Raw genomic sequence first — 20,259 nt, 5'->3', positions numbered from 1 at the left:
AACGCAGCAAGCATTTCCCCTCTGGATCGCCACACTGAGACGCTGAAATAAAAAACTGGAAGCCCTTGGGTCTCTGGTGACGTCAATGAGCTTGGACCCCAATTCCTTGAGAAATCCCAAGGCACTCTTGCCCCAGGGGCCATGCGCCTCAGACGCTATGGGAACAAAGAGGTATTGACCTTCCAGTCGCCTGTACTTGAGTGATTTTGCTGTTTCCCTGTGGTTGGCCGCCCCACCTGCTTGATCAGCTCCGAAGTGTACATAGGTGTCAGCCAGGGTGGATACACATGTGTAGTCCCACACCAACTGTCTACCCTCCTTCCATGAGTATATGGTGATGCCATCAGGGCGAAGTGCTGGGAAATCCGGGTTTTGGACCCCTAGGATGCGAGGTTCTCTCTCCGCTGGGCACCCAGCTGAGACGAGGCTTCTCTTGATGATGTCATTGACCTCGTTGTGTCTTGCATGCCAGCCCTTTGTGCTTCCGCAATGCAACCCATGCAGTCCGTATTGGTCTGCTTCCACCCTGTTGCAAATACACTTGTATTCAGTGTGAATTGGGGCACCAATATATATATATATATATATTTATATATATATATATATATATTTATATATATATATATATATATATATATATATATATATATATTTATATATATATATATATATATATATATATATATATATATATTTATATATATATATATTTATATATATATATATATATTTATATATATATATATATTTATATATATATATTAGGTTAGGTTTGGTAGGGTTGGTTAGTTATCATATATCTACGTATAACTAGCTAGTTTTACCTTTATATATATATTATTTATATATATATATATTATATAAAAAGTTTGTGAGGAAGACCTCTGGTGCCAATGTGGGGACCCATAGCCTCGGAGAAGAAAATAAAAAGTATTCAGAGGAGACCTTGTGGTCACTCACTAAACACTAATATTATCTTCTACCACCCCCATTCTTTTGTATGTACACATATATTTGCTTTATTTGAACTTTGTTACAAAGAGGGAGTTACATATAGGTTACAAAGATGGTTATCATATATATATTATTTATATATATATATTATTTATATATATATTATTTATATATATATTATTTATATATATATATATATTATTTATATATATATATATTATTTATATATAAATATATTATTTGTATATAAATATATTATTTATATATAAATATATATATATATAATATATAATATATATACTATTACACTACATTCTTATGTATTACACTAATATATATATATATATATATATATATATATATATATATATATATATATATATATATATATATATATATATATATATATATTATATAAATTATTTATATATATGTTATATATATAATTATATAGGTCATATGTTTTTGTATTTTTGCTGATTTGTTAGTAAATAATAAAAGAAATATAAATTATTTGATTTTTTTACCCTTAAATTGGTTTTAATATTTAAATTGAAAACACTAATATAATATAAAAAAATATAAGAAAAATAATAATAAATTATAAAATAAAATATAATAAAAATAATATAATATAATATAAAATAATATAATTTAATTTCAAGAAATTTAACTTTAAACACAAAGATGTGAAAAGGGTTCAGATAAGGCTCAAACCTTTCACAAGAGATTCATATTGGTGTATGAATGGATTATGAATGACTCATGTTAGGAGTGTAAGTTGCCACAACATCTCAAATTAGTGTTAGATACATATGTCTTGGTTATAAGTTTTGGAAACCTATTTAAGTCCACACACAATATCGTATCTGATACGATAAAACAAACGTTTCCAATACTTTCAAATACTTTCCAGATATGTTGTGGCAACCTAAAATTGTTTGCTGGGTAGGATATTTCTCATATTTTCGGCAGATCATCATATTGGTACCCTGGTACTGTGGTCTGTCCCCGGGTCAAGTGCACCTAATCTTCTGCAATCTGACGGTAGGAGGATAAAGAGGGCCATAGTTCCTCTCGCACGAACTTTAGTTGCTGAATTGGGACCTCAGCAGCAGTTCTCGTCACCAGTTGACACCTCGCACCCCTACACGTCGGTCAGAGATGATGATACCTACATTGGTAGGGAATTAGCCTTCTTTTTCAGAGCACAAAAGTTCGCTAATTCTGTAAGTATCATATTAATTTCAGTGGGGAAAACTTGCTTATGTCCTATAGAGACTCGGCAAGGTATGCCTACATTCTTGGACTACCAATTTTACTTTTTAGACAATTAACTGTTTCATTTGTTTTAGAAACTCAGTTTCGCTTGTTTAGTAGGATTTTCTTGCCCTTATCCTCTTACATGAGTACCGGGTACAAGATTTCCTGCGACCTTGATTTATTAATCATTTATCATCTTGAAATTAACATTAATTGTTAAAGATTCCACAGGATAGGTACCAGTTTCCACGTTGTCCTGTTTCTGACATTCACCATATCACAACAGTATATTCGTTGTGCATTTATTTGCTAATTTCACCATGTTTCGTCTCCAAGCTTTCCGTGCAGATCCAGCAGGTGCAATAAGGACCTTAAGTCATGCCAAGAGGACTGAATTACAAACTCTTGCACATGAGTATCAACTAGAAGTTCCCTACCAAGCCAACAAAAATGAAATACATAACCTGTTACTGGATCATCTCTTAGAGGAAGGTAAGATAGACTCTGAAACTCACGAAACTTACTTTTTTGCAGATAAAACTGATTTGGCAACGATGAAACTCAAACTAGAGCTGGCCAAGATCGAACGCGAGCAGCAAAGGGAAGCAGCTGCCATGCAAAGGGAAGCCCTCGAGCAACAAAGGGAAGCAGCTGCTATACGAAAGGAAGAAAAAGAACGTGAAATCGCCCTCAAGGAACGTGAAGCTGCCGTGAGGAAAGAAGAACAAGAGCGTGAGATTGCAATACTCCGTGAGCGGGAACGAGTACAGCTTGAAACAAAACAACGCCAATTGGAGATGCAACACGAACATGACAAAAAACAAGCAACTCTGGCTATGGAATGTCGTCAACGAGAATTCGCGTTGGAAACTTCACACCTCGCTCAACGCCAGCAAGCTACCGCCAATCTTCCCGTCAGTTTCAATATATCACATGCAAGTAAGTTAATGCCACCATTCGTAGAGACAGAAGTTGATGTGTTTTTCACCACCTTTGAAACCCTTGCTAATCAACTTAGTTGGCCTGCGGACCAATGGGCAACCCTTCTCAGAGTACATCTTACAGGTAGAAGTACATCTTACAGGTAGAGCTGCAGTTACACTCAGTACTTTGGCGTCTGAGAATGACTACCAGATTCTGAAACAAGCAGTGTTGGACGCCTACCTTCTCTCCACCGAAAGTTATCGAAGGAAATTCCGTGACCACCTGAAGGCAAGTACCACTACCTTTCTCGAATTTGCTAATACCAAAAGGAGATATTTTATGAAATGGCTGGAAGCAGCACATGTCTCTACCTTTGCAGAACTCGTCAACCTCATGCTAGTTGAAGAATTCTTGAGGCGTGTGCCGCCTCCTGTCCGTCTATATTTAGCAGATAAAGAAGAAACCGACTACCTAAAGTGTGCTAAGTCGGCTGACACTTACAGCCTCATCCACCGGCTGACACCAGAACCATCTTCCAGTAAGAAGTCGTGGTACAGTTACGAGAAAGTGAGTACCGATGAAGCTGGCTGGCAATTGTACTGTAAGTATTGTAGACTCTATGGACATACCATAGATAAATGTGGTAAGTCTCAATACAAAGGAAACACCGAATCACCTAAACCCAAACAGACTCCTCCTAAGTCCGGTAAGCCTGTGATGAATGTTGGTGTTCATGTTAATGATCTTTCTCTTTTCAGTAAGCACCTGTATACTGGAACTGTCTCTGCCAACGGCTCAAATCCGAAGGGACGTTTCAAACTGAAGATCTTGAGGGACACAGCGGCTCTACAATCGACTATTTTGAAGTCGGCTGTGCCCAATTTCGCCTACACCGGAGAAACTGTCTTCATCACTGACCTCACTGCTACCACTCCTTATCCTCTCGCCAGAGTTCACCTGGATTGTCCCTTCGTGACTGGAGAAGTCCAAGTCGCCATCAGGGAAAAGCCTTTTCCCATGCCAAGGGTGAAACTTCTCCTGGGCAACGACTTGGCAGAAGACCTGCAACCGACCAACCTGATCGTCATGGACAAACCCCAGGTGTGTACCTCTGTAATGGATAATCCCATCTTTGAGTATGTTCCAGCAGAGGTTCAAGAGAGTGATGAAGTTTCTCCTCCGGTTTTAGTGACCACCCGTGCACAAGCTGCACGACCACATCCAGCTGACTCTACTGCTACCGCTGTCCCTCAAGACCCTCAGAAACTATCCCCGAATCTGACCAAGTTGGAGTTCCGTAAGTTACAGAGGGAAGATCTTACCTTGACACCATTATTTTTCCAGGCTGAGACTCAACCTGACAGTATTCCTGGGTTCTTCCTAGAGAACGAGTTGCTCTACCGCAGATATAGACCCAGTAAACTGAAGGAGGAGGACGATTAGGCCAACGTCGAACAACTAGTGATTCCTGCCAGCCTGCGGCTCACTATTCTACACCTGGCCCACGGAGCACTCTCCCACTACGGATTTAACAAGACCTACCATGGAATCCGTCAAGACTACTACTGGCCAGGTATGGTAAATAGCGTCAAACAGTACGTCAAACAGTGTCATACATGTCAGATGGCAGGTAAACCGAACATCTCTATCCCCAGAGCACCACTGACACCCATCCAGGTGCCTGTGGAACCTTTCCACAGACTTATTATAGACTGTGTTGGTCCTTTACCTCGGACCAGTTCTGGCAACGCCTATATACTAACCATCCTGTGTCCTACCACCAGATTCCCCATAGCAGTTCCTGTAAAGAACATTACGGCTGCTACGGTTGTGAAACACTTATTGAAGATCTTCTCCCAGTATGGATTTCCAAGAGAGGTTTAGAGCGACTTTGGCACCAACTTCACCAGTGATCTCTTCAAGAGGACACTGGAAGAGTTCAACATCAAACAGGTATTGTCCAGCCCCTATCATCCTGCTTCACAGGGTTCTCTTGAGCGTAGTCATCAGACTATTAAAGCACTCCTGAAGAAGTTTTGTAATGAAACCTCTAAGGATTGGGATAAGCAAATAGACTTAATCATGTGTATATTTAGAAGTCTTCCCAATGAGTCCCTAGGAGTATCTCTTTATGAGATGCTCTACGGACATAAGTGCCGTACTCCTCTCAAGGCTTTCAAAGACTCTCTACGTGATGCCACCTTCAGTGAGCATCAGAATGTGCCCCAGTTTCTTCAAAACCTACAACACATTCTAGAGAGGGTCCACAGTTTTGCCCAAGATAATCTATTGAAAGCACAGGAGAGGATGAAGACTCATTACGACCAGACCAGCAAAGTAAGGAAATTTAAACCGGGAGACTTCGTACTAGCATACTTCCCTATCCCAGGTTCTCCTTTACAAAACAGGTTTTCAGGACCCTACCGCATCAAGGAGTGCAGAAACAACCACAACTACGTTCTAGAGACTCCAGATAGGCGGCGGAAGTCCCAGTTGTGCCACGTCAACCTCCTGAAGCTATATAACAGTACTCCTCCCACTGTCATGATTAATTACTCTTCCTTTAAAGAGCCATACATTCACAGTGAGACCTTCCCTGCTTCTCCTCCCAAAAGCACTGACAAGGAGTCAGCACTTTCTAATTCGGAAATCCTAACTGATCTTCCCAATTATTTTCAGGACAATCATAGTGCACCTCTTGTCAAGATCTTCAAAGAACATAAAGAGTTGTTCCGAGATGATCCCCAAGAGTGTAATGTTACCCAGCACGACATCCAACTGCTCCCTGACACCCGGCCGATTCGTCAACCCTTCTACCGAATCAGCCCTAGCAAGAAGGAAGTCATGTGTGCTAAGGTGCAGTACCTCTTGGATCATGGACTGGCTACACCTTGTGAGTCCCCGTGGGCCTCACCCTGTACCTTGGTGCCAAAACCCCAAGGTAAGGTGAGACTGTGTACGGATTTCTGTAAGTTAAATAATGTGACTGTCAAGGATGCATACCCCATGCCAAGGATAGATGACATTCTTGACGCCATTGGTAATGCCTAGTAATTGTCCCAAGTGGACTTGCTTAAGGGGTATTACCAAGTGTGTCTAACAGAGCGAGCCAAAGAAATATCTGCCTTTATCACTTCCTTTGGACTTTTCAGATATGAACGCCTTCCTTTCGGACTATGTAATGCCCCGGCCACCTTTCAGAGAGCTGTCAACCGCGTCATCCAGGGCTTGGATAACACCTACGCCTATTTGGATGATATCGTCGTAGCATCCAACACCCGGAGCGAACATCTGCTCCAGCTGCAACGACTGTTCGCCAAGCTCCTGACAGCCGGCCACACCATCAACCTGGGCAAGTCCACCTTCGCCAAAGGTAAAGTGCGTTATCTGGTTCATGTAATTGGGAGTGGCAGCCTAGCTCCGTTAGACACACACACTCAAGCCATCCAGCATTACCCACAGCCTACCACCAGGAAGCAGCTCCTGCGCTTCCTCGGTCTTGCCTCCTACTACCGTAGGTTTGTGAGAAATTTTAGTACAGTCGCCACACCATTAATCACTTTAAAAAGTCCCAAGCAACGGTATAATTGGACCATGCAGCAAACCGTTGCTTTCGAACAACTCAAATTCCTCCTCTGTTCTAATCCCATTCTCGCCTCGCCAGATATCACCAAGCCTTTCGTCCTTCATGTCGACGCCAGTGGTATCGGCATCGGTGGTGTCCTGATGCAGCAACGAGGCGAGGAGGTTCTACCTGTCAGCTACTACAGCTACAAGTTGAAACCCCACCAGAGGAACTACAGCACTATTGAAAAGTAGCTACTCTCCATCGTTCTGAATCTCCAGCACTTTGCTCCATACCTACAAGGTGCCAGGTCTACCACCATCTTCTCAGACCACAATCCTCTCCGCTTCTTACATCAAGCCCAATTCCATAACCAGTGTCTTCTACGATGGGCTTTATATCTGCAAGATATCAACCTGGAGATCCGCTATATCAAGGGTTCTGACAACATCATAGCCGACGCCCTCTCCAGAGTCTATGAAGTAGAAGCAACTCCATCTATTACTCCACCACATGAAGACGTAACTTCTTCCAGAACCGCAGGCTTCGGGGGAGAGTTGTGACGATAATCTCTTTCAAGAGAGATTGAGCCTGCTCTTCCCTACATCATTACGTCAAAGTACAAGATACTATATAGAAGATACGTCCACCAGTATTGCCAAACGTTTTGCCCAGAGAGCAAATCGTACCCTGCACACCCCAACACCTGGCCACCGCCGTAACCAGCAAACTGCTCATCCTCTGCCTGCCTGTTGCTGATTGGCTGGTGTCTCGTCGCACCTGCACTCCGACACCACCACAAGTCGACGTCTGGGCTGCAGCGCGCCAGTCTCGTCAGAATATCTTTGTGCTCCATGAAGTTGACATCTCTCAATGGTAGACTAAGCCTTGGCTTTCGTGTACTAAGGGAGGTGGCAGCTTGAAGCCAGTATTCCAGCACCCATTACATTTTTTATTTTGCAATCACTGTAACTTACTTGTCTTAGCGTAACTTTTCATTTGCCAGTGATTATTCATGTTATTTTGTTTGTTGACTTGTCATGCATTTTTATGAGATTACCTTTATTCATGTCTTGTTTTCTAGAGTAATTAAAATTTCATTGTTTATATACTTGTGTTTTGTGTGTCTTCCCATTACCTTACCACAGACGAAAGGACAAACTTTTCTCTCTTTTTTTTGTGATGTGACGAGGCCCTGCCCCCAGCTTTTGAAACAGCCGAACACCAACGCTTTACCATCACAATATATATATATATAAATTAGTATATTTTGGTAGCAGTCTTTCCTGTAGACATATATTATTAAATATGACCGAAAAAGTAAGATTAATAATTCTAACACGAATTTTCTCAATCTTTCGTACATTTCGTTTCACTGTTGGAGGTAAATCAAAAATCAATTCTCCAAAATTCATTTTTATTTCTAGTCTGACGCGACACGAGCGCGTTTCGTAAAACTTATTACATTTTCAAAGACTTTAGTTCACAAATACACAACTGAATAGAACTTACGCATCTCCGATTTTATATCTACATTTGAGTGAGGTGGAAGGGGTGATGTGGCATTAACACAAGACAGAACAAGATGTGGTATTAATAGGGTATTAATTTCATCAACACAAGACAGAACAAGAGTATTAATAGGGCATTAATTTCATCAACACAAGACAGAACACGAAACAATGGATATTGAATAGAAGTGTTTGTAGAAAGCCTATTGGTCCATATTTCTTGATGCTTCTATATTGGAGCGGAGTCTTGAGGTGGGTAGAATATAGTTGTGCAATAATTGGCTGTTGATTGCTGGTGTTGACTTCTTGATGTGTAGTGCCTCGCAAACGTCAAGCCGCCTGCTATCGCTGTATCTATCGATGATTTCTGTGTTGTTTACTAGGATTTCTCTGGCGATGGTTTGGTTGTGGGAAGAGATTATATGTTCCTTAATGGAGCCCTGTTGCTTATGCATCGTTAAACGCCTAGAAAGAGATGTTGTTGTCTTGCCTATATACTGGGTTTTTTGGAGCTTACAGTCCCCAAGAGGGCATTTGAAGGCATAGACGACGTTAGTCTCTTTTAAAGCGTTCTGTTTTGTGTCTGGAGAGTTTCTCATGAGTAGGCTGGCCGTTTTTCTGGTTTTATAGTAAATCGTCAGTTGTATCCTCTGATTTTTGTCTGTAGGGATAACGTTTCTATTAACAATATCTTTCAGGACCCTTTCCTCCGTTTTATGAGCTGTGGAAAAGAAGTTCCTGTAAAATAGTCTAATAGGGGGTATAGGTGTTGTGTTAGTTGTCTCTTCAGAGGTTGCATGGCTTTTCACTTTCCTTCTTATGATAATATAACCCTACCTAACCTAACCTATCTCTATCGGTTAGGTTAGGTTAGGTAGCCGAAAAAGTTAGGTTAGGTTAGGTAGGTTAGGTTGTCGAAAAACAATTAATTCATAAAAACTTGGCTTATTAGGCAAATCGGGCCTTGCATATTTATATTTATTTCCTCCTTCTGCAATAAGTTCTGTTTGTTAGGTGTCTTTGGTGGTGACCTTCTTTTGTGTCTCGAGGTCGAATATGTCGTCGAACAGGATCTCCAACTCCACTTTCCGGGCCATCTCACTTGGGGCCATGTCACGTTATTTCCAGACCAAGTCTTAACAAACAACACAGAAATCACCGATAGATACAGGGATAGCAGGCGGCTTGACATCTGCGAGGCACTACATATCAAGAAGTCAACACCAGCAATCAACAGCCAATTAGTGCACAACTATATTCTACCCACTTCAAGTCTCCGCACCAATATAGAAGCATCAAGAAATATGGGCCAATAGGCCCTTTGCAGTTACTTCCATTCTTCCCTTTAATTTACCCAATTTATACCCAATGCACCGTGTTCTGTCTTGTGTTGAAAGTGTGCTCTATCTTGTGTTGAAAGTTTTGTTCACCTCATCCAAAACTGTTGTAATATATCACCTCTTCCAAATGCGGGTATATAAGATGAAAGCTGTTTAAATGATAGCATAGTAGAACTCTGTTTAGTGTTTGCAGGTTATAGTTGTGTGTGTGTAAACTAAAGTCTTTGAAAATGTAATAAGTTATTACGAAACGCGTTCAAGTGTCGTGTCAGACTAGAAATAAAAATGAATTTTGGAGAATTGATTTTTCAATTACCATCGACAGTGAAAAGAAACATAAGAAATATTGAGAAAATTCGTGTTAGGATCAATAAACTTACTTTTTCGGTCATATTTAATAATATATGTTTACAAGAAAGACTGCTACCAAAATATATATATATATATATATATATATATATATATATATATATATATATATATATATATATATATATATATATATATATATATATATATATATATATATATATATATATATATATATATATAATATATAACATAAATATATATATCATAAATGTATGTACTACTTCTTCCAAACCACAAATTGTTATTTTTGTAATTGAATTTTTAGGAATATGCACGAAAAATTTGATTTCTACATGAAATACCGAAATGTAAACCGACATTTGTTTAATTGCTCATTGGTGAGGCAATATTGACTTCAGTCAATTTATATCATTCTACTGTGCTTATTTATGTTTACAATGACATTTGTTATGCATTTCATTATTATTGTTAAATTATTTGACGTTCTCAATGTAATTGTTTTATTCACTTTCTCTCTTCCGTCTCTTTTTGTATGTACTATCTCTATCATCCCCACCCTGACCTTTATCTTTATCATCTCGTCACGGTCTCTTATCTTCATCGTCCCCCTCACTACTTCCTGTCTTTATCATTCTCTTATTGCTTCCTGTCTATATCGTTCCTCTACTGCTTTCTTTCTTTATCATCACTCTCCATCACTGCTTCCTACGTATATTATCCCCTCATTGATTTCTATCTTCATCATCGTGCCATTGTATCCTGTCGTTATCATCTCCTTCTTGGTATCTATCGTTCTGACTGTCTCTCTGCCTCTTACGTGTACCATTTCTTGTTCCGCCGCCTCCTATCTCTTTTCCTCCATCTACTTCAATATCTTTTGGTCGTCATCGTGTTATCTATCATCGTCGACATTCCTCTTTCTCTGTCACTCTCTCCCACTTTATTTGTCGACTCTCTTCTCAACTCTCGCTTTCGTCATCTTATTTTGCTTTCGTCTTATATGAAACTTTTTATCCTTAAACGTGTATTTTATGGTATTGAATTTTAGGGTGTCTGTTTCCTCCTCACTCCCTCTTTACCCTCTCTTTTACTTTTCTTTGTTTCTTACTCTTTTCCTTTTCTCTCTTCTCCCTCTTTCTATCTTTTTAAATTATTTTCTTCACTTTACATTGTCCAACCACTTGGGCTGGACAATGTACGGGTCTCGGACAATGTACCAGCATGAAGCGACGTCTCGCTTAATGCTGGTCGGCGTTCAATCCCCGACCTTACAAGTGGTATTGCACCATTCCTTTTCCCCGGTACCATCCCAAATCATTATCCTGACGAATTCCCAGTGTTATATTCGTCGTTATGGCTTGGCGCTTTTCCCTGTTAGTTTCCTTCCTTCCTTCCTTCCTTCCTTCCTTCCTTCCTTCCTTCCTTCCTTCCTTCCTTCCTTCCTTCCTTCCTTCCTTCCTTCCTTCCTTCCTTCCTTCCTTCATTCCTTCCTTCCTTCCTTCCTTCCTTCCTTCCTTCCTTCCTTCCTTCCTTCCTTCCTTCCTTCCTTCCTTCCTTCCTTCCTTCCTTCCTTCCTTCCTTCCTTCCTTCCTTCCTACCTCTGCTCCCACTCTCCCCCTGGCCCTTTTACTACTTAGCTCTCACTATCTCTCCCTGTTCCTTTCCTATGCTGCTCTTCCAATATGTCTATACTGGTGGGTGGTGTCTCACAGTGGGTGTTCTTACTCCCGCCCTACAGGTCGGCCCGGCCCGGTACACAGCTGTAGAGTGACCAACCACACAGCCCACGGCTTCTTGGTACACTGTGTCTCCGGCCCACTGAGGAGTGTCAACACCCAGTACAAACTGCTCGTCTACGCTCAGGTGGGTGTCTGCTGGAGGGTGTAGCGTGTCTGCTGGCGGGTGTTGTGTGTCTGCTGGTGGGTTTAGTGTGTCTGCTGGCGGGTGTAGCGTGTCTGCTGACGGGTGAAGAGTGTCTGCTGGCGGGTGAAGCGTGTCTGCTGGCGGGTGTTCGGTGTCTGCTGGCGGGTGTAGAATATCTGCTGGCGGGTGTAGAGTGTCTGCTGGCGGCCATAGTGTCTGCTGGCGGGTGTAGAGTGTCTGCTGGCGGCCATAGTGTCTGCTGGCGGCCATAGTGTCTGCTGGCGGGTGTAGAGTGTCTGCTGGCGGCCATAGTGTCTGCTGGCGGGTGTAGAGTGTCTGCTGGCGGCCATAATGTCTGCTGGCGGGTGTAGAGTGTCTGCTGGCGGCCATAGTGTCTGCTGGCGGCCATAGTGTCTGCTGGCAGGTGTAGAGTGTCTGCTGGCGGGTGTAGAGTGTCTGCTGGCGACCATAGTGTCTGCTGGCGGCCATAGTGTCTGCTGGCAGGTGTAGAGTGTCTGCTGGCGGCCATAGTGTCTGCTGGCGGGTGTAGAGTGTCTGCTGGCGGCCATAGTGTCTGCTGGCAGGTGTGGAGTGTCTGCTGGCGGGTGTAGAGTGTCTGCTGGCGACCATAGTGTCTGCTGGCGGCCATAGTGTCTGCTGGCAGGTGTAGAGTGTCTGCTGGCGGGTGTAGAGTGTCTGCTGGCGACCATAGTGTCTGCTGGCGGCCATAGTGTCTGCTGGCAGGTGTAGAGTGTCTGCTGGCGGGTGTAGAGTGTCTGCTGGCGACCATAGTGTCTGCTGGCGGCCATAGTGTCTGCTGGCAGGTGTAGAGTGTCTGCTGGCGGGTGTAGAGTGTCTGCTGGCGGCCATAGTGTCGGCTGGCAGGTGTAGAGTGTCTGCTGGCGGGTGTAGAGTGTCTGCTGGCGGCCATAGTGTCTGCTGGCGGGTGTAGAGTGTCTGCTGGCGGCCATAGTGTCTGCTGGCAGGTGTAGAGTGTCTGCTGGCGGCCATAGTGTCTGCTGGCAGGTGTAGAGTGTCTGCTGGCGGGTGTAGAGTGTCTGCTGGCGGCCATAGTGTCGGCTGGCGGGTGTAGAGTGTTCGCTCTCCTGCAGAGGAGGAGGTTTATTTGTCTATGGTGGGTCCTTGTTGTTGGTGTTGTTGTTGTTGTTGTTCTTGGTGTTGGTGTTATTGTTGCTGTTGTTGTTGGTGTTGGTGGTGGTGTTGGTGGTGGTGGTGGTGTTGGTGGTAGTGGTGGTGGTGGTGGTGGTGTTGGTGGTAGTGGTGGTGGTGGTGATGTTGTTGTTGTTGGTTGTGGTGGTGGTGGTGATGTTGTTGTTGTTGTTGGTTGTGGTGATGGTGGTGGTGGTGGTTGTAGTGGTGATGGTGGTGGTGGTGGTGGTTGTGGAAAAATTGCCGGGATTGATATAAGAGGAAAACTACTTAAAACTTGTACTTCAATGTACGTTAATCTGTAACGCTAGTTAATGTTATGTTAGTGTTATGCATGACAGTGTTATGTTACATTGTGTTATGCATGACAGTGTTATGTTACATTGTGTTAAGCATGACTGTGCTGTTACATTGTGTTAAACATAATTGTGCCATGTTGCATTGTGTTATGCATGACAGTGTTATGTTACATTGTGTTAAGCATGACTGTGCTGTTACATTGTGTTAAACATAATTGTGCCATGTTGCATTGTGTTATGCATGACAGTGTTATGTTACATTGTGTTATGCATGACAGTGTTATGTTACATTGTATTATGCATGACAGTGTTATGTTACATTGTGTTATGCATGACAGTGTTATGTTACATTGTGTTAAGCATAACTGTGCTATGGTACATTGTGTTATGCATGAGTGTTATGTTACATTGTGTTATGCATGATAGTGTTATGTTACATTGTGTTATGTATGATAGTGTTATGTTACATTGTGTTATGTATGATAGTGTTATGTTACTTTGTGTTATGCATGACAGTGTTATGTTACATTGTGTTATGTATGATAGTGTTATGTTACTTTGTGTTATGCATGACAGTGTTATGTTACATTGTGTTATGTATGATAGTGTTATGTTACTTTGTGTTATGCATGACAGTGTTTTGTTAGCGTTCTGTCAAGAAAAATATCTTCCAGATAATTTGACAGTCTCCTAGAAAGATCTTCAAAATATGAGGTAGCTGATCTTTTTATTGTATTTCAGTGTTGCTGTAGCTTTGTTACGTGGGTCCTGTGTTGTGGTAGTTATGGTAGGTGGTTCCTGTATTATGGTAGTTATGACAGGTAGCTGACTACCTTTGTCTTGGTAGTTAGCAGAAATCCTCAGTGAAGTTCTTAATTATCAGAATCCATCTTGAGAAGAAACCTCCGCATGGCGGGAGTCAACTGAGGAGATATCAATTATACACAACCATTATATTTAAATCATACAATAACATACAAAAAATGGCTCCTAGCAAAATTAGAAAAAAGTAGTCACTGGAGCGGATTTAAATACTTTTGGACAGAAATTTGGTGCACGACGCAAAATTCAAACAGACTGAAGTGACCTTTACTTACCTGGCGCTGCGTCCACACTGGAACACACAAAAGGCAGCATGAACTATCAGTAGCACACACTATACAGATTTTCACAGTAGGTACAAATACAGAGAATAAAGTCAGTATCAGTAATATAAGAAACCATGGTTAAGAAAGTCAGCTCACAACAAACACAAAAGATTCTATGCTAACTCTCAAGAAATTAGTTAACTGTGCGTTTGGTATCAGGACAAAGAACGTTATTCTCTGCTCTGAAGGTGGAATACAGAACATTTTACATCCATCTATTCTATGGATGTAGAATATTCTGTACTCTACATCCATAGATGAAGATGTTGATGTCCATCTACATCTACTCTGTATTTTACTTGTAGAATATCCCTAAGATAATAGTACTTGAAACAATGATAAGTTCGGTACTATAATATCGTCGTTGAGACCTGTCTTCCCCGAGCGGGAAGTAGTGTCCTCGCCTCAACACTCAGCAGTCTTACACTCTTAACCTCCTTCATTGGTGGCAGCCTGATGCCGCTCGGCCTCTGCTGCTTCTCATGGCTGATACCAGACAGGACTCTGATGCTTCTGATGCCTGTGGCACCTCTAATATCTCTGATGCCTCCATCGTCACTATACATGTTGTTGCCGTGATGCACTCTGCCAAAGAGTCGCCAGTGTGGCGGCCCACTCCTGCCGGCGGGACGGTGGAGTAATTGCCCGGTTAGCAGTTTCTGATCAATGCTCCTCGTCTGCGTGTTCTAGCGAACTACCGCTCAATAAAAAATAACTTTTTAACCGAAACGATTTACGGTTTCCATTGCATCTTCTTGGTGTTTCGGGACTCTGCTGTAGGTCTTGATACGTGCGAGGTGAGTCTGGCCTCCCTGAGACAGAGTGTCGGCTCCCTTCTGATTGGATCCGGATCTTTAATATCCTGGCCAATACAAGTGGCTTTCGTAACTTATTTCCGAAATCATTGGCTGATTGTCACGTGACTTCTCGCATGTACTGGGTTGGGAGAGTAATATATCTCTTTGTCTCAGAAGCTTGATGAGTCACGGCACTTGAAAATAAATTTAACAACATAAAAACGGGTTAATTAAAACAGTAAAAACACTTCTTAGTTATGATAATACTGATCTTCATGCTTAGTGGGAAATATGTAGGAAGTTGCCCATATTTCGTTAGCAGCAGATGAATTAGCATTATTATGTTGCTAGTTATCAGAAGCACTTTTTTTCTATTATTACTACTACTTGTCGTCAGGCAATGTTCGTCCATCCAGCGACCAACCCCCAAAGGGTCATTAGTCAATGTTAAAGTAATACATATTCAAAATAGTGATTTTCTTAAACAAATAATTAATAATATTCTATATGTAGCATATCAAGGCGTAGAGTAGACTAGGCCCGATGTTTGGGCTCTGCTGACAAAGTATTTGTATTTGTAGTGCGTGGGTGAAGCATTTACCGAAAGGTGATTCGAACGGAGGTCGTTAGCGAAGCACTGTTCGAACGTCATTAGTTATACAACCTGACCTCATCAACACACAGCCCGTCCTCATCAACGCACAGCCCGTCCTCATCAACACACAACCCGTCCTCACCAACACACAACCCGTCTTCATCAACACACAGCGCGTCCTCATCAACAAACAGCCCGACCTCATCAACACAATGCCTGTCCTCATCAACACACAGCCCGTCCTCATCAACACACAGCGCGTCCTCATCAACACAAAACCCGTCCTCATCAACACACAGCCCGTCTTCATCAACACACAACCCGTCTTCATCAACACACAGCCCATCCTCATCTACACACAGCACGTCTTCATCAACACATAGCCCGTCTTCATCAACATACAGCCCGTCCTCATCAACACACAGCTGGTCCTCATCAAAACACAGCCCGTCCTCATCAACACACAGCCCGTCTTCATCAACACACAGCCCGTCCTCATCAACGCACAGCCTGTCCTCATCAACACACAGCCTGTCCTCAATAAAAAAAACAGCCCGCCCGCATCAACACACAGCTCGTCCTCATCAACACACAGCCCGTCCTCATCAACACTTAGCCTGTCCTCATCAAGACACAGCCGGTCCTCATCAACACACAGCCCGTTCTCATCAACACACAGCCCGTCCTCATCATCACACAGCCCGTCCTCATCAACACATAGCACGTCCTCTTCAACGACATGATAACCACCTACAAAAATTCTCAGGGGAATTGACAGGGTGGACAAAGACAAACTCTTCAGCACGGGTGGGACACGAACAAGGCGACACAGGTGGAAACTTAGTACTCAGATGAGCCACAGAGACGTTAGAAAGATTTTTTTCAGTGTCAGATTAGTTAATAAATGGAATGCACTAGGAACTGATGTGGTAGAGGCTGACTCCATACACAGTTTCAAATGTAGATATGATAGAGCCCAGTAGGCTCAGGAATCTGTACACCAGTTGATTGACAGTTGAGAGGCGGGACCAAAGAGCCAAAGCTCAACCCCCGCAAGCACAATTAGGTGAGTACAATTAGGTGAGTACAGAGCCCGTCCTCATCAACACACAGCCCGTCCTCATCAACACACAGCCCGTCCTCATCAACACACAGCCCGTCCTCATCATCACACACCCCGTCTTCATCAACACACAATCCATCTTCATCAACACACGGCCCATCCTCATCATCACACAGCCCATCTTCATCAACACATAGCCCGTCTTCATCAACACACAGCCCGTCCTCTTCAACACACATCCCGTCCTTATCAAAACACAGCCCGTCCTCATCAACACTCAGCCTGTCCTCATCAACACACAGCCTGTCCTCGTCAACGCACAGTCTGTCCTCATCAACACACAGCCTGTCCTCATCAAAACACAGCCCATCCTAATCAACACACAGCCCGTCCTCATCAATACACAGCCCGTCGTCATCAACACACAACCCGTCCTCATCAACACACAGCCCGTGCTCATCAACACACAGCCCGTCCTCATCAACACTTAGCCCGTCCTCATCAACACACTGCCTGAACACATCAACACACAGCCCGTTCTTATCAACACACAGCCCGTCCTCATCAACACACAGCCCGTCCTCATCAACACATAGCACGTCCCCATCAAAACAGAGTCTGTCCTCATCAACACACCGTCCATCCTCTTCAACACACAGCCCGGACTCATCAACACACACCCCGTCCTCATCAAAATATAGCACGTCCTCATCAATACACAGCCCGTCCTCATTAACACACAGCCCGTCCTCATCAACACACAGCCCGTCCTCATCAATACTTAGCCCGTCCTCATCAACACACAGCCTGTCCTCATCAACACACAGCCCGTCCTCATCAACACTTAGCCCGTCCTAATCAACACACAGTCCATCATCATCAACACAGCCCGTCCTCGTCAACACACTGCCCGTCCTCATCAACACACAGCCGGTCCTCATCAACACATAACCCGTCCTCATCAACACAAAGCCCGTCCTCATCAACACTCAGCCCGTCCTCATCAACCCACAGCCCGTTCTCATCAACACACAGCCAGTCCTCATCAACACACAGCCCGTCCTCATCAAAACATAGCACGTCCTCTTCAACACAGAGCCCGTCCTCATCAACACACAGCCCGTCCTCATCAATACACAGCCCGTCCTCATCAACACACAGCCCGTCCTCATCAAAACATAGCATGTCCTCATTAACACACAGCCCGTCATCATCAACACACAGCCCGTCCTCATCAACACACAGCCCGTCCTCATCAACAATCAGCCCGTCCTCATCAACACTCAGCCCGTCCTCATCAACACATAGCACGTCATTATCAACACACAGCATGTCCTCATCAACACACAGCCCGTCCTCATCAACACACAGCCCGCCCTCATCAAAACACAGCCCGTCCTCATCAACACTCAGCCTGTCCTCATCAACACACAGCCTGTCCTCGTCAACGCACAGTCTGTCCTCATCAACACACAGCCTGTCCTCATCAAAACACAGCCCATCCTAATCAACACACAGCCCGTCCTCATCAATACACAGCCCGTCGTCATCAACACACAACCCGTCCTCATCAACACACAGCCCGTGCTCATCAACACACAGCCCGTCCTCATCAACACACTGCCTGAACACATCAACACACAGCCCGTTCTTATCAACACACAGCCCGTCCTCATCAACACACAGCCCGTCCTCATCAACACATAGCACGTCCCCATCAAAACAGAGTCTGTCCTCATCAACACACCGTCCATCCTCTTCAACACACAGCCCGGACTCATCAACACACACCCCGTCCTCATCAAAATATAGCACGTCCTCATCAATACACAGCCCGTCCTCATTAACACACAGCCCGTCCTCATCAACACACAGCCCGTCCTCATCAATACTTAGCCCGTCCTCATCAACACACAGCCTGTCCTCATCAACACACAGCCCGTCCTCATCAACACTTAGCCCGTCCTCATCAACACACAGTCCATCATCATCAACACAGCCCGTCCTCGTCAACACACTGCCCGTCCTCATCAACACACAGCCGGTCCTCATCAACACATAACCCGTCCTCATCAACACAAAGCCCGTCCTCATCAACACTCAGCCCGTCCTCATCAACCCACAGCCCGTTCTCATAAACACACAGCCAGTCCTCATCAACACACAGCCCGTCCTCATCAAAACATAGCACGTCCTCTTCAACACAGAGCCCGTCCTCATCAACACACAGCCCGTCCTCATCAATACACAGCCCGTCCTCATCAACACACAGCCCGTCCTCATCAAAACATAGCATGTCCTCATTAACACACAGCCCGTCATCATCAACACACAGCCCGTCCTCATCAACACACAGCCCGTCCTCATCAACAATCAGCCCGTCCTCATCAACACTCAGCCCGTCCTCATCAACACATAGCACGTCATTATCAACACACAGCATGTCCTCATCAACACACAGCCCGTCCTCATCAACACACAGCCCGCCCTCATCAACACACAGCCCGTCCTCATCAACACACAGCCCGTCCTCATCAACACTTAGCCCGTCCTCATCAACACACAGCCTGACCACATCAACACACAGCCCGTTCTCATCAACACACAGCCCGTCTTCATCAACACACAGCCCGTCCTCATCAACACACAGCCCGTCCTCATCAACACACAGCCCGTCCTCATCAACACACAGCCCGACCTCATCAACACATAGCACCTCCTCGTCAACATACAGCCCGTCCTCATCAACACACAGCCCGTCCTCGTCAACACACAGCCCGTCCTCATCAAAACATAGCATGTCCTCATTAACACACAGCCCGTCATCATCAACACACAGCCCGTCCTCATCAACACACAGCCCGTCCTCATCAACAATCAGTCCGTCCTCATCAACACTCAGCCCGTCCTCATCAAAACAGCCCGTCCTCATCAACACATAGCACGTCATTATCAACACACAGCATGTCCTCATCAACACACAGCCCGTCCTCATCAACACACAGCCCGCCCTCATCAACACACAGCCCGTCCTCATCAACACACAGCCCGTCCTCATCAACACTTAGCCCGTCCTCATCAACACACAGCCTGACCTCATCAACACACAGCCCGTTCTCATCAACACACAGCCCGTCTTCATCAACACACAGCCCGTCCTCATCAACACACAGCCCGTCCTCATCAACACACAGCCCGTCCTCATCAACACACAGCCCGACCTCATCAACACATAGCACCTCCTCGTCAACATACAGCCCGTCCTCATCAACACACAGCCCGTCCTCGTCAACACACAGCCCGTCCTCATCAAAACATAGCATGTCCTCATTAACACACAGCCCGTCATCATCAACACACAGCCCGTCCTCATCAACACACAGCCCGTCCTCATCAACAATCAGTCCGTCCTCATCAACACTCAGCCCGTCCTC

At 44.1% G+C, this 20,259-nt stretch overlaps 1 protein-coding gene across 1 annotated transcript in view; it reads left to right on the top strand.

Moving 5' to 3' along the window:
* LOC123774836 (uncharacterized) overlaps window positions 1–20,259 on the top strand; it is a 598,107-nt gene that overhangs the window by 292,101 nt on the left and 285,747 nt on the right. Inside the window, exon 4 of the mRNA XM_069316494.1 lies at window positions 11,629–11,753. Coding sequence (XP_069172595.1) covers window positions 11,629–11,753 — 125 coding nt within the window. The remainder of the gene's footprint in view (window positions 1–11,628; window positions 11,754–20,259) is intronic.

The sequence above is a fragment of the Procambarus clarkii genome, chromosome 84, assembly GCF_040958095.1.
Source record: "Procambarus clarkii isolate CNS0578487 chromosome 84, FALCON_Pclarkii_2.0, whole genome shotgun sequence".
Taxonomy (NCBI): Eukaryota; Metazoa; Arthropoda; class Malacostraca; order Decapoda; family Cambaridae; genus Procambarus; species Procambarus clarkii.
This window is presented reverse-complemented; position numbering and strand designations above follow the sequence as displayed.